The 25,822-nt window shown below is 33.5% G+C and overlaps 2 protein-coding genes across 5 annotated transcripts in view; both read right to left on the bottom strand.

The window, feature by feature from the left end:
- Positions 1-568: 568 nt before the first annotated feature.
- Positions 569-14,092, bottom strand: LOC106870935 (kelch-like protein 10). Its single transcript, XM_014917175.3, has 6 exons — positions 13,038-14,092; positions 9,219-9,366; positions 8,085-8,254; positions 4,844-5,115; positions 3,256-3,347; positions 569-957 (listed from the first exon to the last, which is right to left on the bottom strand). The coding sequence occupies exons 1-6, from the start codon at positions 14,002-14,004 to the stop codon at positions 855-857; spliced, it is 1,752 nt and encodes a 583-aa protein (XP_014772661.2). The 5' UTR covers positions 14,005-14,092; the 3' UTR covers positions 569-854.
- LOC128249199 (kelch-like protein 10) overlaps positions 9,243-25,822 on the bottom strand; it is a 32,873-nt gene continuing 16,293 nt past the window's right edge. The window contains exons 6-7 of one of the 4 annotated variants that reach the window (XM_089360994.1): positions 17,661-17,790; positions 9,243-9,366 (exon numbers count right to left, since the gene is read on the bottom strand). In XM_089360994.1, the coding sequence (XP_089217120.1) occupies positions 17,664-17,790 (127 nt within the window). In that variant the 3' untranslated portion in view covers positions 9,243-9,366; positions 17,661-17,663. Of the gene's footprint in view, positions 9,367-17,581; positions 17,791-18,402; positions 18,455-21,805; positions 21,873-25,822 lie in introns of those variants that run through there. The other 3 variants (XM_089360995.1, XM_052972167.2, XM_052972166.2) reach the window with 3 other exon arrangements.

Genomic DNA, 25,822 nt, shown 5'->3' with positions numbered 1-25,822 from the left:
CAAAAGTGATTGCAGTACGCACGTTTCATGCTACTTCAATTTATTTAAGTAATGTGAGCATTACCTTAAATGCAATATGAAGAGCAATCTTCAGCTGCACGAAAAAATGTAGAAAAAAAGACATATTACAAATGTGGCAACATATTAAAACCAAGTGGGAGAGAGCAGAGGAAGAATATATAAGTCCATCTTGACATAGCAGGGTCTATCAGGCTAGTAATTGATTCTAGACAAAAGTTTTAACTGTCTCAGAATTCTATTGTTTCTTATCTAGTGGTGATAGCAAAGGGACAATTACTTCTAAAGAGAGGGAAGGTGTAAGCAGTATGCATGGACAGGTTTCACTGGTCATAGTAGTATCAGGTCATTTTATTACTATCAAAATGTTGAGGAATTAATGTTGAGGAATTATAGCCCTAGGTATATGGGTCAAATATGTACATGCATACATGAGACAGAGCTATTGTTGCCTCTGTCAATAATAAATATTTTACACATTTATGATACATACTTTACAAGTAATTAAGAAGTCTGGTGTTTAATGTGAATGCTAATGCAAATAGTAATATAAGATTATAAACTTCTTTTTTTTACTTTATTATAGACATTAATAATTCATCTGTCAGAGCCCTTTAAACACTAACAGTTCAATGTTATGGATACGTTATAAACTCGACTAAAAATTGAATCAATTTAACTGAACAGGGGACCTAAGATAATAATCTTAGTTGACAGAGTTATAATGTAAACATTTAAGCATTTGTGGCTTAGCTGAAGCTAGAAAAGATCTGGATTCTTCAGAGTAAAAAGTTTTCTGTATGAAAAATGTTTTGAAAAAATTTCGAAATTGCTGATTATTTGTGTTTTCGAGTAATATATTTCTTTACATTTGGTAATCCTTTGACAACACAAGTATTTAGAGCACTTCTGTGGAGGTTTAATTCACAAGTATCATACCTGAAAGTACAAAAGGAAAACAACAGTCAATAGTAAATACCAGTAATGTTAGCTATAAATGGAATAATCTTTTGGAAGCAGCTATCAGACCGCTTCTTAGGTTTAAAGTTTTTTCTTTATCTGGTCTCAGAACACAGAACAAAATAAATAAGTAGTGACTAATAGCAGGGAAGAGGAAGAATTTACAAGCTTTTTATTAAGAATTCGCAAAAGTAATTTCCTTTTACATTCTTACGGCTTCTAAGAATACTTGAATGCAGTCGTACAGTTTAAGGGACATTGACACACAGTTATATGCAGTTCTGTACATCTTATAGTGTACATATCTTAAACTGTGTATATGTGTAGCTAGAAAAATTTACTGGTTAATATTCTTGAGCAAGGCTACTGCACATTGAGGATTATGTGACTGATCCTTCGAACAGAAACTAATAATTCCTACTGCGACTCAGATTTTGCGTATACTATATACGAAAGAGTTCTGGTGGAATGTCCCAGTGAAAACCTCAATAAAATGTAAATACAATAGACCAGACATAGGGATTTGGGACAGAGAAGAGAAACTATGTATAGTTGACAAATACGGATTTGGGTAATATATATTTTGATTTTACAACTTAAAATGTAATTTCTGTTTTATTGGAATAGCATCTAAGTTGAAACAGTTCTCTGGATTTTAAAGGTGATTATTACGAAATAACTTGGAGAATGTTCCGGTCATAGAGGTAGATCTCAGTGTTAGTATTAGAGATTACACACGATGAAGAAAGATAACACAACCTTTAAGTTAAAACGCCTCACACGTGTTCTTTATTTTGGAGCATTAAGAATACTCTTCGATTTTACATCATAGTTAAATAAAAGCTAGGAGAAGATTTAACATATTATTGTTAGAGTGTGGCACATGCGAATCCTAATTCGGGGACGCGACTGTGCAAACGAAAGAAAGAAAAACATTTCAGATTCTCAAAACAATTACTTCTCTCTCCCTCTTTCCCTCTTTTTCATTCTCTCTCTCTACCTATCGATCATTTGGATTATCATTTATCTGTTATCTACGGAGGTGAAATATAGCAAACGTAGGTAGTAGTGAATGAGATTTATATAAATATTCAGACAAGTATATAATTATTTTGCCAAGTAAGATAGTTTCTGTTACAGCAACTTTCTAATAAAAGGAGCAAAGTCATTGTTATAGAAAATGAAAACATGGTTGTAAATTAAAGAGAATGATATGAATGTGTAATGCGTAGGTCAAAATTATTGTTCCAAGATAGCTGTAGACATAACGATCCACAGAGCTTTTGTCATGCTTTCATAAATACATAAGCAAATACCATTTGTTAGAGAACAAAAGATTAGTCTAAGGAATATGTAAGTATATGAAAGAAATTAACTGGGAATAGAAAGACTGGTATCCAACCAGATAATTATACACTCTAAACTTACTAATAAATATATTCTTTTATCCTTTTACTTGTTTCAGTTATTTGACTGCGGACATGCTGGAGCATCGCCTTTAGTCAAACAAATCGACCCCAGGACTTACTTTTTGTAAGCCGATATATATATGTATATATATATATATATATATATATATATATATATATATATATATATATATACATATATATATACATTAAGGGCATTACTATGCATAAATGCCTCATGCTACGAGGGACGCTTAAAGTCAAAATTACCATAATAAACACATTTTACCGAACGCGAGGGAATGCAACTCTCGAAGCGAGCATCTCAAAAAAAGATTCAGCAGCAGATCCTATGATTTCATAATTAGAGCACAAAATGCACTTTTTGATCGTCAGTGCAGGCATCATCAAGACACATAAAAAAAATGAACAAAAAAGTCAATATACCAGACGAACACCAAATGTATCCCGCATAGTACATATAGTTGTTCAGTCCTATGTAAGAGGCGGGCTTTTCGAATTGCATCTCGGTACACGTGTTTATTCAGAATAAATTCAGTACTGAGTATATTCTGGTTAAATTTACAATTTAAAAATAGGGTAAAATCTTTATAAGAATTTATAGTGTGAAAAACCTCATAAGGCAAACATTTATTATTTATTCCCTTTAAATATATTTATTTATATTAAGGGCATTACTATACATAAATGCCTCACGCTACGAGGAACTCTTAAAGTCAAAACTTAAAGTCAAAACCACTCCCCCTGGACTACTGGCCTTGTGCCAAAAATTTGAACCCAATACTTTTCACAGATGTAGTATCTCATAGAAATGATTATCATATTAATTTAAACTACAATACATTACCATTGTTGTGTGACAGCATCAAAACATTCAACACTTGAAATGGTTGTTATACCATCGAAACCACCAATCACAAATATCATATCTTCTAGAACCTGAAATAAATAAAGAGAATATTTTATGAACATAACAATATTATAGTTATAACAGCTTTTTAAAGAAATAGATCCTGAGTCTATTCAAGGTTTATAAATCATCAAAATTGTCAATGATTTTAAGCAAAAAACTTGTAAACAATCTGACTTTATTACTCAAATTACAAACACACACACACACACACACACACACATTTACACACACACACACACACACACGCACACACACACGCACGCACACATACACGCGCACATTCTCTGTTTTCTCACTCAGTCACTCATCACTCGCTCACTCGTCACTCATTCACTCGCTCACACACACATACACATATACATACGTAAACACATTTTCTCTTGAAAAAATAAATCAATTAATAAGTGAATGAATCGTATTGCCACAGAAATAATTCTATCTTGAACCCTTTCCAAAATATTCACCACCTTTAAAAGGACAGACCAGTAGCTCTGAGCTATTGGTCTTTGCACTATATTTTGTCACATTATTCAAATGTCACAGTCCCATGTAACATACACATTCTAATATGTGTATGGGCGTGCGTGCGATCGTGCGTGTATAAGTGTGTGTAGGCATACATACATATGTACACACACACACATATATGTACACACAAACACATATATTAAAGAGCGTATCGTTGTGTTTAGTGTATTTGACTTACGATCCTAAGATGAAGAGTTCGATATTCGCTGGCGCGTTGCGTCCTTGAGCAAAACACTTTATTTCTCGTTGTCCCAGTCCGCTCAGCTGGCAAAATGAGTTGTGCCTGAAATTCAAAGGCCTTGCCTTGTCCCATTCTGTGTTGCACTGAATCTCCTTGAAAACTACGTTAAGAGTACGCGTGTCTGTGGTGTGCTCAGCCACTTGCACGATTTTCATGAGTATCCTGTTCCGTTGATCGGATCAACTGGAACACTCGCGGTTGTAATCGATGTTGTGCCAGCATGTGTATATATATATATATATATATATACTAGCAGCTAAGCCCGGTTTCACCCGGTCGGTTTAGATGATGTGACTGTAAAACCTCATTCGACGTTATGCCTCCATTCATCTTCCCACACGGCCTCAGTCTCAACACGGAGGCCTACATCAAGTAGGAGGTAGTGCTGCCCTGGGTCAAGAGGGAGGATGCTGGAAGACCCTATGTCTGAGATAAGACACCGCACCATGACACACAAGAAAGAGAACCCAGCCATGGCTTTCAGACACTTTCTACAACTACATCACCCTTTATATCTGACCACCTAACTCCCCAGAATGCGACCCCTTCGATTATTATGTGTGCGGCGCAGTTTAGGAACTGAAGGCAAGGATTATGGCAGCATTCACCAATTTAAACAAGGAGACCGTCCTGAATAGTTGCAGGAGATTCCGAAGTCGTTTGGAGACCGTGGTTGCAACGAATGACTATTTTATTGAATAACTTTACTGTTTAGTATTTCAAGATATTTTAATGTAAATTTGGTAAACTTACCTCTGCTGCAAAATTGCTCCTCGCAACACCCAAACTTGGTGCAGGTCGCCAAACATCATTGGAAGGAATGTAACGCTCCACAGTTGACATTCGATTGTTACCATCAAAACCACCCAGCGCATATATGGAATCTCGATAAGCAACCACACAGAAACCACTTCGAATACTTTCCATTGGCGCCACCATAGTCCATTGGTTTAAGTTAGGATTGTAATATTCAGCTGATCGAAGAATTTCTTGACCATCAAATCCACCACATATGTAGATATTGTCTAAAACGAAAATAGAATAAAACAAGTAATTTTCTGTCGATAGACATATAAATCATTAAACATCAAAGGCTCGGATGTATGCATTTTGAATACTGAAGCATATTTGCTCTGAAAACTGCTGGAAAGACTTCTGACTATTATGAATTATCTATAAACTTGTTACAGTAGGATACACTGGATAGTATGTAGGCGAACGACTTTTATATTCTTAGAAAAGTTATTCTCAATAGATAAACTAGCAGACATCATATGACAGTGATAAAACAAATTGCATGCCTCAGTTTCATTTTCAGTCACCTAACTTTTCTTTATCTTTGTTTCATTTAAACATTGTGAACCATGTCCCATTTACAATTAATTGAAAAAAGTCTTGCTTCACACATGATAGTTTAAAATTTTTCAGATCAAACTTTTTCAAAACCTTTCTGACAGATTATAAATATGGTGAAAACAAATGTAGAATGCAGCACGACCCAGAAACTAAGCTAGGTTTCATCAGCAGTAATGAGTTTCTCACACCCTTAAACGGTAGTATAGATTTTATGCGTTATTTTGAAAAATTCATCGCCATATTTCCATCCCTACATTTTTATCCAGAGAAAATCTTTTCACTCTTGAAAAACTCTGTGTGTGTGCATGTGTGTGTGTGTGTGTGTGTATGTGTGTGTGTGTGTGTGTGTGTGTGTGTGTGTGCGGATGTATGTAGGTGCGCACTCACGTGTGTATTTGTGTGTCTGCGCGCTCGTGTGTGATTAATCGATTATGCAGTCAATAACATATTGAGTAATTTATTTTCTGCTTTCAATGCAACAGATTCTCTTAAAGCCACTGATCTGTTGTATTTACCTTATTACGGCCTCACCGATGAAGTACACACACAAACGCACGCACATGCATAAATTGTGTACCGCAGATAATATATATATGTATAAAACGGAAAATGTTTGCGCTTACGATTAAGCCTCACTTGAAACCGTTTAAATTGAAATGGGACATATATATATATATATATATATATATATATATATATATATATATATATATATATATATATATATATATATATATAAACATATATATAGAAAGAGACAGATAGACAAATAGGAAAAATATATTTATTGATTTCTAATGAGTAAAACTTTTCTCCTTATGATGCACATTTCGAAAACAAAATCTGCATTTCTCAAGGACGCACCTAGAAGAAGACTTTATAAAGAGATGAAAATGTGAGAGAGAATGAAATAATCTCTAACAACTAAAAGGAAAATTTAATACAAGCTCTTAAGCCTCAACAAACAAGAACATCAGATCTATAAACAAACTGATGCTAAATGAATTTATGATACATTTGTAGAGCGACTAATTGGAATCTGACGTCTTGCCACAGGCACTGATGTTAAGATATCTTAAGAAAGATTAGAAGACAATATACAGGGCACGTTGATTATTTGAGGACATTTATTAGTAAATAACTCTCTTTAAATTCCATTAAAACGCTTTATATCTCATGGCAAATAAAATGAAAAGACATGCAGTCATTGTCGCCATATGTGTGGAATACAGTGATTTAGAAAATACCAACTTACTAAATGTGGCAAGATCCTTTTTACACAAGTTCGAATGGAAGTGGAAGTCTCTGGCGAGAATATTAGAACTGTATCAAAGAGCGAAAAATATTCTAAACATTCGGGTATTATAAAGACCCCGCAATTCATTCAAAGGATTCAAAACATTTTCAATAATGATCCCTGAAAATTAATGAGGGCCGTTGGAGTGAACTATGGGTGCATGAGGACATTCGATACAAGTGGAATGCATTGAGGAGAGACCAGTTCATGTCTACAAGTTCATATCAAAGGAAAATCGTTTGAGCCGTAGCAAGTGGTTACTTTACCAAGTTAAAAATCCAACGATTATGAAATGCTTTGGTTCTCTGATGAGAAAAACTTCGACCAAGACCAAAAGTCTATCAGATGGTTACGTACATGACCTGATGTCTTCAAGTGAATGCGCTCGAAATTTCCAGTAACTATAATGGTCGTAGGAATGGTGAGTAACGAAGGTCCTGTCATGCCATCATGCTACCTTAGAAATAGTGCTAGTGGCAATACTGAGATGCTGGAGACAGTTGTTTAGCTGTGGATAGCTGGAGTACGTTTAGAAAGTAATTTGTGTTTCAAGAAGACTCAGTACCTTCTCACACAGCCCACATAACTTTAAAAATGAGTTTCAAGCAATCTCGACACTTATGTAACACCAAATCTGTGGGCTCCAAACGTACCAGTTTTAAATTCCATGGACTACTACGTCTGAAGAGTTGTTGAATTGGAAACTAATACCTCACGATACAACAGCTTCAGTGAAGACCGCCATTGTCCAGGCAATGCCTGAAATGAATAAGAATTATTCAGTTCAGGCTTATCAATGATTCACATTGAAGTAGTTATCGAAGCTGAAGATGAATCCAAAGAATAATCTTACAAGAAAGTATATAGTGGAAGTGCACACATTTTTATTAAAATACATTTGGCTTTTTGCTAGATTTGAGTTCTTTTATCAAATTAACAAATTTGTCCTCAAATATCTCTCATGTGCCTTCTGTGTGCAACATTTTTATTATTAAGTGATTTTAGAATGGAGAAGAACGAATGGGACAGACTCATAAAGTTTTAATGATTTTAAGATGGACGAATTCATACATTAAATTAATGTATTGCAACTTTATTTCATAAAATTGAGGCAAAGTCAAATTTTCATTGACATCAGTCTTTTGGTGGCTATATACTATTTTATTAGTTCTTTCCATTGAGTATATTGTATTTTATATAGAAATACTGCTCTGTTATTGATTCCAAGCTTCAATTCGACGCATGCATGTATTAATATTCATTTTCAATGACAATTCGTTAATCACACATTTCTGTAAACTGAACGATAAATTCACTTTCGCTGTAAATTTTCCTGCTTACCTTTTAATGTTGCAGCGCTGGCATCACTTCGATGTCGATTCATTGGTTCTATAAGACTCCATTGGTTTTTAAACTTATTGTAGCGTTCCACACTCTTTTGACGTAAGTTCCCGTCGGAACCACCCATTGCGTAAATATGTCGACCAAGTACAGCAACACTGACATAACATCTACAAAGAAAAAGTTTCATTAGTTCTATCAGTTCGCATAAGTATCGAGGATAAACATGAACAGACATACTATCTATTTTGAAAGGGAAAAAGGAGCTAAACACTGTATGGTGAGTGTTCCTGCACTCGTATAGCAAGGAAGGACATGTGATTCGTATTTTGTCATTAGTCGATTATCGATCTTTTAGTGATGAGCTGGTTATTAAATCACTTAGAGGTTGGGAAAGTACAGTGCACATGCCTTTTGCAATCGACCTTTTAAGTTAGTGTTATCAACCTGAGCGGTTGAAAGCTGGTATGTATATAATAATAATATATATATAGTTAGTGCTCCTTTACTTTTATTATTGTGTTTATTGAAGTTAGTTATATTTCTGCTCAGAGAAGGACAGCAGTAGGTTCATGTAAGAAATGTATATAATATCTCAGAATTTTAGCCATGAAAATATCTTGCATTCTGTCTCAGCAAGAAAACATTGCGAATACTTGATTCCTGATCTGTATGACTATTAACTCCTTTCTAGCATTGCAGGTGTGAAATGCAGTTAAAATTCATTCAAATGCAATCTTCAGCTACAACTTATCTTGTTGATATGCAAGCAAATTTTCTTCCAGGAGTTGGCCATTTAAATACCTTTTGAACAAATGGTGCTCAAGTTCCGTTTATCAAGATACAAAATAGAGTTTAAGTCTCAAGCAATGGGGCGGCTCTTGTAATATCCTGTACTGGAGAAACCCTGCCTCTCTGTAGACATTGTTGGGAATAATTCTAACACAGTATGATGTAATATTTAAACAGTAATTACATCGATAAATCTTTATTGGTAATATTTGTTATAATTCTATGGATAAGAATAATTTTAGAGTTATTATTTAGAACATATTTGTAACATGTTTAAGATACTTGAAATATATGAACTCATTGTATCATGATGGCATTTATCAATTGTATTATAAAGCTTACCTCTTGTAGTACATTGGTGCTATCTCTGACCAAATTTGTAAGACAGGGTCAAAGCAGCGAACACTGTTGAAGTAGTCAATTCCATCAAAACCACCGATAATATAGATAAGACCGTCGAGTATGCATGTTCCATGATAAGCACGATAATCTGAAATTCGGGATGTAATATATACGTACACGCACACACAATATGATACGATATATATACATATACATAATGTATGCATGTATGTATGTATGTATGTATGTAGGTAGGTAGGTAGGTAGGTAGGTAGGTAGGTAGGTAGGTAGGTAGGTAGGTAGGTAGGCAAGGAGGCATGCAGGCAGGAAGGCATGTAGGTATTATGTATGTATATACGCATGTATATGTGTATGTTTGTGTTCGTCATAGTGTAATGATAAAACTTGGCTACCAGTAACATATGTTTAAGTTTTATCCAGCCAAAATATATAAAAATTTGTAGGTGTTTTCTCCATTAAGGAAAACTAGTAAAACGTGGTAGCTGGGGTTCGATGACAAGGTCAGTATATATAATAAGCGCCCGGTTGTATATCAATGAAGAAATAAACGTATGGTTGAGCCTGGTGACCTTATATATTATAACATAGAGTAGCAGGAGACAGTGAATGTTATAAACATCACGTGAAATCAGGATGGTGAGTGATCAATAATACTGGAACAGTAATTCTACAACGCAAAACAGTTAATGCATCATCCCAGTGGAACTCCTTGTAAACATCCGGAAAACTACAAATTCAGCTGACGTTACAATTTATCAAACTTATTTTCTTGGTAGTATCTATATATACAAAAATACATAGATACATACATACACACATACTCACACACACATATGCATACATATACATACATATATGTGTGTATATATATGTGTGTATGTGTCTGTGTATGTATGTAAGTATGTATGTATTACTATCATTATAACTGCTTATTTAGTATTTAAGTTATCAGCACAACTACCTTTCAACTGCCATTCGTAAATGGAAAGAGCTGTAATATATCATTTACATTTCGGAAAGAGCATGATTCAAGCAGCAATTCTTGATAATATAGTGCTTAGTTATAATTATCTCAATGGAAGTCAGTCGTGCTAACTCTATATATGACTATGTTTGAAAATAACTGTCGCAAGTTCAAAATTCTTATTTCTTTTCACGACAAATATATACTTCAATTTCTGTTCCCGTCAATTGAAATCTAAGAGTTATTTCAAATATTAATTGCATAGGTACAGCTACGCAAAATTATGCATATCAAACAATTTTCAGAATCTGTGCTTGATAGGGAAGTGTTTATAAAACAAGCGCTAAAATGTATATCTCTATAGACTTGATACTCAAAGAAAATAATAGCGGGCCAAATCATAAATATTTTCTTTACTTTAAGCCAAATCATAAATATTTTCTTTACTTGTTGGAAAATTGTGGTTGTCTACGTATGAAACGGATGTTATCTTTGAGACTAATATTTTCCGATGCATTATCATAATTTACCAACGCGAAAATGAGTTATATTTAGTAAATTATAACTGTTGTACCCTGACTGACTAATTAACGAAAAAACTGCAACATCAGCCCAAACTTTATACTGTGCCGAATGCTTACAATACGCTCTTTCTGGGATTCCCTACAAACTATTTTGCATTATAGAATTTCCCTTTTTTCACACATTCCATATTTACTGCCTTGAGTGTACTTGCTAACATTCGTGCTCATTATTCTATAAGCGAAATCCCCGATCGTATACAATACATTAGAATTTGGCCGTGATAATATCCGATGCCCAGGTGTCCTTGCAAGAATACTCCTTTTTGGCGAATACTGACTCCTGATCAGTATGCTCACATATTTCTTTATCGCAATATCATTGGATATATTTCTTTATCGAAATATCATTGGATAGGGAACTCCAATGATTTAACCGTAAAATTTAATTTATTGTTTAACAGAAGGAATACCAAGCAGATTGCTTGGATTTTGACAGTAAAGTTAATCTTAAGTCGTAGTCTCAATTTTAAGTAGTGTATTATAATAAATATTTACTCTACAAAAGATTTAAATATTATAATATAAGCTGTGCATGACTCTTTACTCTGCACGTAATAACACTATGATAAATTATATCATTATTATTATTATTATTATTATTATTATTATTATTATTATTATTATTATTATTATTATTATGTGATGTGCGTATTTATCTATATGGACACATATATCAATTATATATGTATGAACAAATTCATACATATATACATACACCCATGTATACAATGAGCATCTAACTTTAAAATATGTAGCCACACTTTGATATGTGTAAAAGTAAATGGGTCTTCAATATTTCAATAATTAGTTACTCAATCAGGTGAACAACATGCTTCTTAAATTAACATATGAGTGACTAAGTAATCCCAAGACAGATGTACACAAAGTAATTGCGAAGCAGAACCAATGAGACAAGACAAAGCCTTTGAACTAGACGGACAATCTATCCAATGGGCTTCCACACAGTTTTCATCCAGCTAATTTCCTTCCCGGTCTGGGCCAAAAAGGCACCTGCCAACGATGCCATGGCATTTGATCAAACTTGGAACCAAATCATTGCAGTGGTACTGAATACTATAGATACTCATAGTCCATTCACATGCGCATATTCCCAGATGCACAGTCATATAACCCCAGTCATACGATGATCCTTCAGTGTCCCAAATACACATAACCCTAGTCACACGGAGTGTTGTTCCATTAAGTGGGGAATAAAGTAAACAAAGCAAGAACAAATTGGAGAAAAGTTAATCAACTACCAATGAGAAAAAAAGTTCATCATTTACCAACCAACGAAGTCTGTTATTTTACTGTAGTGGTTTCTATCGGCAGCCACCTATTTACTACTTTACAAAAACACCTATCCATCCCCGTCGTTCCCTCAGTCCACAGTGCACAGCCATACAAATCACATAGTCGAATCATTTTTCTTTTAATTACAACTCACTTGATCCAGTCTATGTCTAATGTGTTCTTCAAGCAAGTCTACAGCTAGTTTGTTTTCCGTATGACATCATTACTTCATAGTAACATCACTCAGTTATTGTATGGTATTCCCCTTTCTTTGATATATCTACCCCACCACCAATCTATGTTATATTATTGGGAGCAAAGAGGATATTAAATTTTGAATTATAAACTCAATATGGACGCAGTTATGTAAACTACATTTACTAAAGCTACAATAATGCATTTACTACGACGATATTGCTTAATTTTAGGAAGTTATTTCTTCACTGCAAAAACAGTTTTAGTATCAACACAGTTTGGTGTTCACTGCGTTTACTAGATGCAGTTATATATCTTCACTGCGTATAAAGACACCGTTATATGTTTAGAGCAAATTTTTTCTAGAAAGTTATGCAGAAATATGCTTAGTGTAGATAAGGTTGTGAGTTAGCTACATTTAGTGCAAACATTGTTATGTGTTTACCATGGATAGACAATGGCGACATTACTGTTTGCCACGGATACAGAGCTATATGCTTACCATGAACGTTGGACTGTGTATTTCTTAGTATGATTTCTAGAGACACAACACAGTAACAGGCATCAAGCAATTATTTGCAACTCTCTGTCCATGAAATAGTAACTTAACGGTTAAAACTAAATGTTAATTCTTGTAATATTTCGCAATGCAGCTATAATTCTAGGACAATCCCATGGACCGTCGAGGTTTGTTGTTCCTCTTATAAACACCAAAAATAAAAATCAACCAAACCACTTGCTGTCTAACTGCTGAATACGAACCAGATTTTACACTTCTACTTCTAATCCAGCGATCTGCTCGTGGATTGTAAACTTCAACAGTATTTGTAGGACTGCTGCCACTCCAACCACTGATAGCGAAGAGAATCTCATGTGGCATGCGGGGCCTTGACATAAGGTTGTCTTGTTCATTGTGTACCCTTCCCATGTCAAGATCAAAGAGTAAATTTAAGGTTTCTAACACAAAATTCTTGCATTCTTCATCAACTCGTAAGTATTCATGATTCTTTACAGTCAGAAGAAAATACTGCGTCGATAACAAACCAAAACGAACATATCGCATCAACTTAATGATATGAGATTTTCTTTCGTCCGGATTATGATTAATCCATCGAATAATAGCTTCAAATGCAATCTCTTCCGATTTCAGATTTAATTCGTCTGCTTTAATGATTTCACAAACGTCTTCTAAATTTAATTCTAGAAAGTCTTCGGATACCTTGTAAACTTCAGCAAAATTTTGTAAAATGAATTTGTGTGCGGCATTAATGAGTTTAGAACAGAAATACTTTTGAGAAAACTTCTTGATACTAATACAATTATATGGAGAAAGTTCAGAAAGAATGAATTCAGAGCATGTCTTTTGTAATCCAGAGATTTGAAAAAAATCAGCAGCAACCAATATATCTTTGACATTTTCACTTGTTATTTGGCATGTTTGGGTGTAAGCATACTCAATTATATGGCGCATATTTTCGGAAGAAATGTCTGTAATAGTGACTTCCTTGCGATTAGTGTCGAAATTTTCATTGGTAAAAAGTGCCCGGAAGTAAGGACTGCAAGCCGATAATATGGCGCGATGGATATATATTGATTCTCCGATTACTTTTATTACACCATCACAAAGTTGTCCCGATTCCCGAAGTTCTACAAGGACGTGCCGCGTTTCAGAAAACATTTCTTTCTGCAGCTGATTGTTTGACTTTCTGAGTGAACTCTTGGAATTCATCACTGCAATTTCAACTTTAAAAGTAACCTTTTTACTTTACCTCTATTGAAAATAATAATATTATCTCGCTTTGTTATTTTGATTTCAATTTTACCTGAGAAATAACGCCTTATAGTTGACATGAATTCCCCAACTGTTCGTCATAAGTCTTAATGACGTCAGTGTGCAAATTGGTTTTATCTTACAGTAAAGATGCAACTTATAGACATGGTACAAATATTTACAGAAAGATACAATCAAACTATATGCAACGTTCACGCATATATAGTTTTGGTACAGAGACAACACTAGAAAATTGTAAATTCATTCCACGATAAACAAAATTGCATAATGACTTCTAACTATAATTTTATTATCTCATTATTATAAATAGCAAATATGATATATATAGCTTCAATTTCAGAACAAAGAAAAATAATGGACACTGAAAAGATACTACAAATAATCATAAAGTAATGAATATCGCAAAGAAACTGAAAGAAGCAGTTGCCATCAAGACGGGCGTGCATATAGCTTTTTACAGGGTTATTGATAGATAATGCATTTGTGCACAAAAATGTGATGCACACACACACACGTATGTGTGTATGTGTCTATGTATGTATGTGTGTAGATAGATAGATACATATACATATACATATATACATATATACATACATACATATATATATATATATATATATATATATATATATATATATATATATATATATATATATATATATATATATATATATACATACAGGCGTGGTTGAGTGGTAAGAAGCTTGCATCCGAACCACATGGTTCTGAGTACAGTCCCACTGCGTAGCAACTTGGGCAAGTGTCTTCTACTATAGCCACGGGCTGACCAAAGACTTGTGAGTGGATTTGGCAAACGGAAACTTAAAGACCGTCTATATATATATGTGTGTGTATGTGTGTGTGAGTGTGTGTGTGTGTGTGTGTTTCTGTGTCTGTGTTTGTTTCCCCACCGTCTCTTGACAACCGATGTTGGTGTGTTTATGTCTTCGTATAACAGATTATGCTTTACATATATAAATATACCAGTAATTATTAAAATATATAATATAGAACAGAAAGTAGAATATTTTCTTACAGCTGTTTCACCCAACATTTCACAGTACCTCACTTTACTTCTGAAATATTTGGTAGGTAAAATTTAGGTGCTTGTGTATGCCTCTGGGCTCCGTCAGAGAGTTTAGAAGGTTCATAAGGTTAAGTTATAAATATAAATACATACCTATATACACACATATATACATAAATACACATACATATCCATACATTTATATATATATATATATATATATATATATATATATATATATATATATATATATATATATATATATATATATATATATATATATATATATATATATATATATGTTTAAATTCAATAATATGATGAATTCTCTTACAAGAATTTATTAAGTAGCTAGCGTGAAAAAAACCTCATAAGGGGAAAAAATTCATCATTTATTCCCAAAATATATATTTATTTATATAAGGGCATTACTATACAATAATGCCTCACGCTATGAGGGACTCTAAGGTCAGACTACCATAAAAAAACGTGTTTTTTTATGGTAGTCTGACCTTAGAGTCCCTCATATATATATATATATATATATATATATATATGTATATATATATATATATATATATATATATATATATATATAATGTATACATACATACATACATACTTACATACATACATATAATTAAAAAACGTGTAGAAAATAAACATATATCCATATACTAAATACACTGACAAACGAAAAACACAGAAGGTCACCAACTTCACTTTATATATCGGTCAGAGGGTCAAGTGCAATTTCGGCCATTATCGATAATATTACTTCCACTCTAGGGTCACAGCAAGAAACTTACCGGAAATTGGACCGAAACATAATAAGACAATAATCAGAATAAAGGCTTAGGGCCACCCGAAGACAATAATTTCTCCTTCGCGTTACCCATTCTTGTCTTGTCTTGCACCCCTAAGGATTTTTTGCTGTACATGTATTATCATTTTAATTATTGTCTTCGTGTGGCCCTAAGCCTTTATTCTATTTCTTGTTTCAGTCCCGTTCTCGGCAAGTTTCTTGCTGGTGCCTCCAGAGTGGAATCAATATTATCGATAATGGTTGAAATTGCGCTTGACTCTGACTGACAACTGAAGATGAGTTGGTGACCTTGTGTGTTTTCCGTTTGTCTGTGTTCTTAGTATATGCTCGTATGTTTATTTACTACACGTTTTTTAAAATCACACACACACACACACACACACACACACACACACACACACACACACACAGAGGTATGTTATGTTTTCCTTTGATTTTCATTTAATCCTGAAAATATTATTTATGTAACTCACGCACTCATTATTTTTTTTTACCCATATATATATTATTTATTTTGTTTGAAACAAAATTATTTACTTTGTTTAAAAAAAATTATTTCCTTTGTGTAAAGAAATTATTCACTTTGTTTAGAAAAACCCTCATACATGTTTTGCGCATGCGCACGTGATTTTTATGCGCACGTGATTTTTATGCGCGCATCTATTAATTTGCACACGCCCACTCGCGCTAGGTAATCGTAGGATCGACTAGTCACGACTAGCTTCTTGAATAGTACCCTAAGTTTGTTTCTATTCTTGTTGATGAGACATCTGATGTCACAAACATCACCACAAGGAACACTGGTGGAATATTCCATCAAAACATCTCTGAAGTGTAAGGAGAAGCGGCCGGATATTGTGTTGGATAGACAGGACAAAAGTATGTACCGTGATAGTAGTCAGCTGTACTACTGATGTGAATATCTCTTTGAAAATCAAAGTGAAGGTGGATAACTATGGATAACTGCTTCGAAACTTCCAGCATCACTATCAAGATTACAAATTTACATTTATACCAATAATTGATGCAGTTGGTTTTGTGAATAAATGCCTAACTGACATTCTGCATAAGCTTGGGCTTTCAGAAAAAGAAATCAACCAACTGATTCGCATTAGAGATATACAATCTGTAAGTGGAACAATAAAAATACGCAATACTTTTGAAATGTGGCATTGTCTTTGTTATTTACATTGCCATGATGGAGCTTTGTATCTTTGTCAGAAAGCAGCTCCTTTCTCACAACAGAAAGTGAACATACATACATATATTTTTCCTTGTCTATGAGTACATAGCGCGTCTGTGTATTTTGTGGCAAAAGAAACACACCTAATCTTTTCATAACTATCGTTATGTATTTATCAGTGGTAATGAAAATATTAGGCATCTGAGTTCTTAAAAGTTGGTCTGATATGCACTCGGTAGTTCTTCTGTGAGACTGGCCGTCTCTCTGCTTCATGAATATTTAATTGACGAGCCGATCTCTGCTCTGTATAGTGAATTGACTAAGTTTAACAATTCTCAAGTTTAAACTTATCAAACATCAAACTTATCAATCATCAACCACATGATAAATTATATTGAAATTTATAACAATACTAAACGGTAATTATCAATACCTCCTAGATTATATTACTTTGTTTAAAAGGTAAAGAAACATGAGCTAAAAGGAAAATCATTTTATTAACACATTGCCCGACCAACTTTGGGTATAAGGCAATAAACTCATGATTATTTTCGTACTTGTTAAAACCACTTCCAAGCACTATCATTCTGTGCGCGCTCGTAAATATATTTGCTCACATCTTGTAGTCCTTTAACAACGCAGGCACTTAATGCACTTCTGTGAAGGTTCATATCACTTACTTTAAACCTGTAATGGAGAAAATGATGCTCAGTTAATTGTGTTTAAAAACAACGAATTACAACAGACTTTCCAGTATTATTCTTGTATTTCTAGTTTCTTAGCTGCTACGAACTCTGTAGATGGGGGTTATCATTGAAGCATGTGTTGTTTAGCCTCAGGTCTGCTCTGATTGAGCTGTCATGTGAACAAAACATTCTAATCATATCCACCCCATCTTTCTCTCACACACTGACACACTGTATATCGAGAAATATATTATCCAATGAAACCCTCTCTTTTCAAGAAATTAGGGTGTAATTTAATGGAAATTTTACTGTTATTTCTAGTGGTACAAGCCATCACGAATAGACTGTACCAGTGCCTTTAAGGTACTTGTTGACAACATCTAATCAGCCTATTTTCAATTTTATTTCCATTTTCTAGACATCCATACCTCTGCTACTTTGAACTGAGAGCTAAGCTTACGTCTCATGTACATTTCTGTATTTTATACTGGTTATATTCTTTTCTTCAGTCACGAAACTGAGTGAACCTTTAACCTAGCTTAGAGTTGGCTCACGAACTCTCTAAGTACACAAAGGCAGTCAGCGACTTACAAGGTTTAAAGGAGAAATTTACCTGGGTCAATGTCATTAATGTCTGAAAACTCAAGATGGCAATAGACCCAACACTTTTCATCACATGAAATGAAGAAAACATACAATTTAAACTTATTTTCCTTAAATACAATGTAAAGATACTTGCATCTCATTTTGAATTTCAAAAATTGAAATAAAATCAATTCATAATAGAGAGGCCATTACAAAGGAGGAATGTTGGGTCACTTATTTCTACGGGTATATGACAGTAATAATTAACAATGATATACAAACATTATGTTGTGAGTATTGTAATGATAATAATAATACATTCACATTCATATAGTAAATATAATACAGGTACGAGGGGGTGTTGAAAATTTCCTGGCTTTAAAGGTGTCGCGAAAGGCCTGAAATGTGGTCTATAGTATAAGATGTACAGAGGGACGATGCAGTAACAAGACAACGACGTACGTAGGGGAAGCAGCACGGAGAATAGGAGGGCGGATAAATGACCATTGGAGGGAACTTAAGGAAGAGAAGAGCTCATCAGTTCTGTACCAGCACGCTGAGCAGGAACACGGAGGCTCACTCAACAACATAGAAATTAAAATTTTGTCCACACATAGAACAGACGCAGCGCTTAGACAAATTACAGAAGCTACACACATAATAGAAGATAAACCTAGCCTGAATAGGAAACTGGAATGGAACACTAGCACACACCGCCAACAAACCACAACATATGACAATAAAATCGCCATAAACTTATAACAATATGAACAAAATATGATACAATACATAGATAAACAAATAGAATTAAATAACTACAAATGTTAACAAAATTGAATTAAATACAAAAAACAAACAAAACAACACAACAAAAAAGGAGGTACTAACACTTGAACAAATAAATATGTGTGTGTTTATATCTGTATATGTATGTGTGTATGTCTGTATGTATGCATATGTATATGTGTGCATATATGTATATGTATTGTGTGTATATCTATATATATACGTATATATGTGTATCTATAAAATATATATATGCATATGTGTATATGTATGTGTAAGTATATATATTTTTATAAATATGTATGTATGTATATATATGTTTATATATATGTATGTATTTATATATGTGAGTATGTATGTATGTGAATGTATGATTTTGTATGTGTATAGATAATTTATATATATATATGTATGTATATATACATGTGTGTGTGTGTACATGTTTATACGTATGTATGTATGTATGCACGCGTGGTTACAATTGTGCCTATATGCTTGTATAATTTTCTTTTATGTATATATAAATGTATGTGTATATATATATATGTATGTTTGTATATATATATATTTTCTCTATTTTTGTATGTGTATTCGTATTTATTCCTTGTGAATTAATTTTTTTCCTTCATACATTTTTTCTATTTTTTCCTATTTTTATTCATTTAGAATTATCTCCCCTACACTAGAAATCTTTTTAAATAGAGCAGTAATGTTTATTATAACGATGGTATTTTTTTCCCTATAAAGTTTTTAGATTTTTCATTGCTTAACACCCATAACTGTTCATACACTAAATCAATTTTAAATATAGTTTTCTAATTTTGTTAGACGCTTAGTGTTATTATCGTATTTTGTCATTTTCAAAATAGCTATATATACGTGTAGGTCTCTACAGCTTTTTCTGTTAGAAAACATGATGCTTGTCTATGCTAGACACGTGTGTTTGATTATTTGTTTACACTCTGTATTGTCTCGGTTTTTCTATTTATTATTTTTTTAAATATATACGTTAACCAAATTATAGATTTTTTGCATAAATAAACTTGCAAAATAGACATTGAGACGTCCTTCTTTTTCGTTTCCCTTAATTTTTCCCTTTTACAACTTATTTGTAAATATCCGGATAAATTTTCCCTATTACCCCATTTGTTATCCCTTCTTGATTTTTATTAATAACTTTTTTGATATTTTTTTCCATAAATTCTTCCCACTGACGAGAATGACAATATATAACTTTAATTATAATTATTATGATTATTATATTTTCTTACATATTTATATTGTCCTTTGAAACGTTCGGATGGACTTATTAAATCCATTTTTGATTTTATAGCGTTTTCTCCCTTTTTATAATCGTTTATGGTATTTTTATACCTATGACGAACTTTTTCAATTTGTTATTTTCATATTCTTTCTGCTTGCACTAGCAGGATATTTCTGAATATGATGAATTTTTAATAGAAATTATTTTCTCTCTTTTTGGACTCCTCAGGCAGTTCGAATTGTTCTACTTGAACTTATTTTTTCTCACATATGTATTTACATATGCTTGTATATATATATATATATATATATATATACAATTAAACCTTGGGAGAGGCATTATGCCGGTAATAAACACACGCACTGGTTCAGTCCTTTATCAATTTATATAGTTTTTTGTTAAATTATTTCATTGTACTCTTGCAATCTCTTCAGTAACTTGTCTCTCCACTTCCATTTATTTTGAATGTATGATCTGGCGTTGTTTTGGCGTTGTTTCGAAACTGTTTGGTATGAGCATGTGAGTGTGTGCAAGCTCGTATGTGTGCACGCTCATATGTGTGCACGCACTTATGTGTTGGTGCTTATATGTAAGTATGTGCGTCCATATGTGTGTTTGTAACAATTTTGTTTATATCAGATCAGATAGAGACTTTTTAATTAATTTATTTACGTTCATATTCCGCATCATACACATGCAACCATGGGCAATTGTAAGGCCCTCATCTACGTGTATTTGGTGTTTAAAATTGGTTGCGTTTCAGTTATGAGGACCGACTCCTGTATTTGTCGCAACGATGCGTCACCGGGGTGTCTAGACAGGATATATATATATATATATATATATATATATATATATATATATATATATATATATATATATATATATGGGTATGTATTTATATATATATGTACGTATATATATATATATACATATATATATATATATATATATACACATACATATATCTATATATATATATATATATATATATATATATATATATATATATATATATACATACATACATACATATATATATATATATATATATATATATATATATATATATATATATATATATATATATATATGTTGTGTGACATATACGTATTCTGTGTTTCCATTTACATGGTTCTGGGTTCAGTCCCACTGCGTGGCCACTTTTCTTCTGCAAGTGTGTTCTACTATAGTCTCAGGGTAACCAAAGTTTTGTGTGTGAATTTGGTAGACGACAAGTAAAAGCCCGTCCTATATATGTGTATGTTTGTGTGTTTGTGTTAGTCCTCCCACCGTCACTTGACAATCGATGCTGGTGTATTTACATCCCCGTATTTAGCGGCTCGGTAAAAGAGACCGATACCATAAGTATTACACATACAAAGAACAAGTCCCGGGTCGATTCGCTCGACTAAAGGCGGTGCTCCAGCATGGCTGCAGTCCAGTGACTGAAACAAATAAAAGGAAAAAAAGAAAATGTATTTAAGCCTGCAGAATGACCTAAATGCAATATACAAGTGGGCAGAGCAAAATAATATGCAGTTCAATGCAAAAAAATTTCAAGTACTGCGCTACAAGGCCACAAGTGCCCCCCAACTGGTATACACAGGACCTGGAGGTACTGCAATCACAGAACCACAAACAGTGAGAGACCTGGGCATCAGCATGTGTAGTGATGCATAATTTCACATGCACATTGTCAAGTTGACAGCAAAGTGCAGACAACTGGGAGGGTGGATACTGAGGACATTCCGAACAAGGGATCAAAAAGTAATGTTGACTCTATGGAAGACATTTGTTCTGAGCCGCCTAGACTATTACTCTCAGTTGTGGTCACCACACAGTGTCAAGCGGACAGCAGAAATCGAGGCAATTCAGCGTCACTATACAAAAAAGATCGCCACAGTCCAGCAGATGAACTACAGGGAGCAACTGAAGGCACTAGGTCTCTACTCCCTGGAGCGCAGGCGGGAGAGATATATAATAATTTACATATGGAAAATACTGGAAGGACTGGTATCAAACTTTGGCATCAAGTACTACACGAATGCCTGCACAGGTCACCACTGCATAGTACCAAGGGTACCGTCCACTGCATCTCAAATAAGAACAAAGTACTGCAACAGTCTCGGTTTCAGAGGACCTCAGCTCTTTAATGCTCTGCCAAAACAATTGAGAGACCTGCAAGACATGGATATAGAGGTTTTCAAAACAAAACTCGATACTTTCTTCTCCACGATACCAGATGAACCAATGGCTCGAAATGACACACAGTTGAAGGCACCGATGTCAAATTCTCTTATACACCAGATGTGCCATCAAAACTCTTGATTGGACTATATCAGGTGGAGGAGAAGAGGCATGCAAGGAACGTGAAGAGAGCACAGCATAAAGACGGAAAGTCATGGTGGTGCTCCAGCATGACCGCAGCCACTTGGCGGAAACGCATAAGTAAATAAATAAATATATATGCATACATAGATATGTATATCTACATGTATCTACATATAAATATATATATTTATGTATATGTACATATTTATATTCATATATACGTATGTAATATATATATATATATATATATATATATAAATGAGAATGTGTGTCTGTCTGTCTGTCTGTCTGTCTGTATGTTTGTCTGTGTGAATCCCTAAAACTCGAGAACTACGCAACCAATTTCATTCAAATTTTACACATGCCTTACTTAGGGTTCCAGTTGTGTTTTAGTAAAAAAAAATTTTTAACTTCTTGCAGAGTTCGAGCACACGGCAACATAATATCTCTTCCACTATTTAAGTATTACGTGTCAAAAGTGAAACAAAAACACTCATGTCAAATACTTTCACGTTAAAAATGAAACTATTCCACTAACTGAAACAATCACATTTCGATACTGTAATGACAGATACTTTCACAGAGAGAGAAAGAGAGAAAGAGAGAGACAGAAAGAGAGAGACAGAAAGAGAGAGACAGAAAGAGAGAGAGAGAGATGTATATGTATACATATACATGTATATGTACACCATTTCGATACTGTAATGACAGATACTTTCAGAGAGAGAGAGAGAGAAAGAGAGAGATGTATATGTATACATATAGATGTATATGTACACCATTTCGATACTGTAATGACAGATACTTTCAGAGAGAGAGAAAGAGAGAAAGAGATAGAGAGAGAAAGAGAGAGAGAGAGAGAGAGAGAGAGAGAGAGATAGAGAGAGATGTATATGTATACATATAGATGTATATGTATACATATAGATGTATATGTATACATATAGATGTATATGTACACGTATATGTATAGATATAGAGAGAGAGAAAGAGAGAGAGAGAGATGTATATGTATACATATAGATGTATATGTACACGTATATGTATAGATATATATATATAGATAGATTTATATGCATACATGTATATGTATACATATGTGTAGATGTATATGTACACGTATATGTATAGATATATATATATAGAGAGAGAGATGTATATGTATACATATAGATGTATATGTACACGTATATGTATAGATATATATATATAGATAGATCTATATGCATACATGTATATGTATACATATGTGTAGATGTATATATATATAGATGTACATGTAATATGTACACATATATACATATATACATGCATACAGATATCTATACATATATACACCCATCACACACACATACACATGCACACAAACACACACATTAGTCATTTGTTTTCTTATCCAAAACTACGTCAAAAGTACTGAATGGATCTTTATGAAATTTGGAAATTATATTCTATGTATAACGGCCATAACTCCCATGAAAATTCATATATTTTTGATGTTGATGAAATTTTAACCCGAACATAACAGATGAGCATTATTTGTAATTCAACGGTACAACAGTGTAACACTACCCTTTCAGATATACTTACATTGTGATTTCTGCAATGTGGTGCATAAATTGTCAAGTAAATGAGACGCATCTTTGCCTCCACTGATTCACTTGCAAAGTGTTGAGTAAAATTATTTCGTTGCAGACCTCCGGCCATTTTGTTCTGTTGTTAATTCTGTAGATGACCTCAAACACAAAGTCTTTCCCAACTTTAAACAAAACTACCAAAATCACAATTGGCTATGTGAAAGAGCAATATTAGCTCCAAAAAACGTAGCTGTTACAAAAATTAATCAACACCTGATGCATTCTCTTCCCGGCAATCTTCAAACTTACAAGTCTGTTGATACAGTTCCAGATACAAATGAAGTGGTGAACTATCCTCCTGAATTTCTCAATTCGTTGGAGCCTCCAGGACTACCTCCCCACATATTATCACTTAAAGTTGGAACGCCTGTTATGCTGCTCCGCAATCTGGAACCACCAAGACTTTGCAATGGAACACGACTCGTGATAATGAAAATGATGTCACACGTTATCGAGGCTACCATTCTTTCTGGATGTGCAAAAGGGGATGACGTCTTTATTCCAAGAATTCCTCTTACTCCATCAGGAGCAGACATTCCTTTTACATTCAGAAGACTACAATTCCCCCTTCGTGTGACTTTTGCCATGTCCATAAACAAATCTCAGGGTCAAACACTGTCTGTAGCTGGTCTTCTCTTGGAAGAGCCCTGCTTCTCACATGGAGTATGTTGGCTGCTCAAGAGTGGGCAGCAAAAAAAAAAACCTATTTGTATATGCTCCACAAGGGAAAACAAGGAACATTGCTTACAACGAGATGTTATAATCACAACAGCAAGAAAGTATGTACATGATCACCTTCTTTTACGAAACTTCATTGACTTTCATATATTTATATATATATACATATATATACGTGTGTTTGGGTGCGTGTGTGTATATACATCTCTATATATAAAGATGATGCGTAGTCTAGACGGCGTTTTTAGATTTCATTATTCTCTTTAACCCGGACAACGCCGGGTATTTCTGCTAGTATATATATATATATATATATATATATATATATATATATATATATATATATATATATATATATATATATATATATATATATATATATATATATATGTATTTATGTATATATGTATGTATGTATGTATTTATACATATATATATATATGTATTTATGTATATATGTATGTATATATATATATATGTATTTATACATATATGCATGTACTCCGATTCAAGGTACTCCGCTGCGTTTTCGGCAAAAAATTGCCAAACAAAATATTTTTACCGTTGTGGTGGAGCGAACACCCCCACCACAAACAGCAAACACACAATTCGTTCACAAAATTTTTAGCAAAAAATGCCAACAAATATTCACTGTTGTGGTGGAGCAAATATGCCCACCACAAACAGCCAACAGACAATTCGTTCACAAATGTGGACAAAGTTTCTCAGCTAAGAGCCAAGCAAAAAAT

This window comes from Octopus bimaculoides, chromosome 12 (assembly GCF_046866305.1).
Source record: "Octopus bimaculoides isolate indiv1 chromosome 12, ASM4686630v1, whole genome shotgun sequence".
NCBI classification, from domain to species: Eukaryota; Metazoa; Mollusca; class Cephalopoda; order Octopoda; family Octopodidae; genus Octopus; species Octopus bimaculoides.
The sequence above is the reverse complement of the archived record's forward strand: the minus strand, read 5'-3'. Positions and strand labels throughout refer to the sequence as shown.

Coding starts and splice junctions, on each gene's coding strand:
- LOC106870935 (XM_014917175.3), bottom strand. CDS start 14,004: ATGAATTCCAAGAGTTCACTCAGAAAGTCAAACAATCAGCTGCAGAAA. Junction 8,255..9,218: donor GCACCAATGTACTACAAGAG/GTAAGCTTTATA, acceptor TTTTCTTTGTAG/ATGTTATGTCAGTGTTGCTG. Junction 958..3,255: donor GATGCTGTCACACAACAATG/GTAATGTATTGT, acceptor TTGTACTTTCAG/GTATGATACTTGTGAATTAA.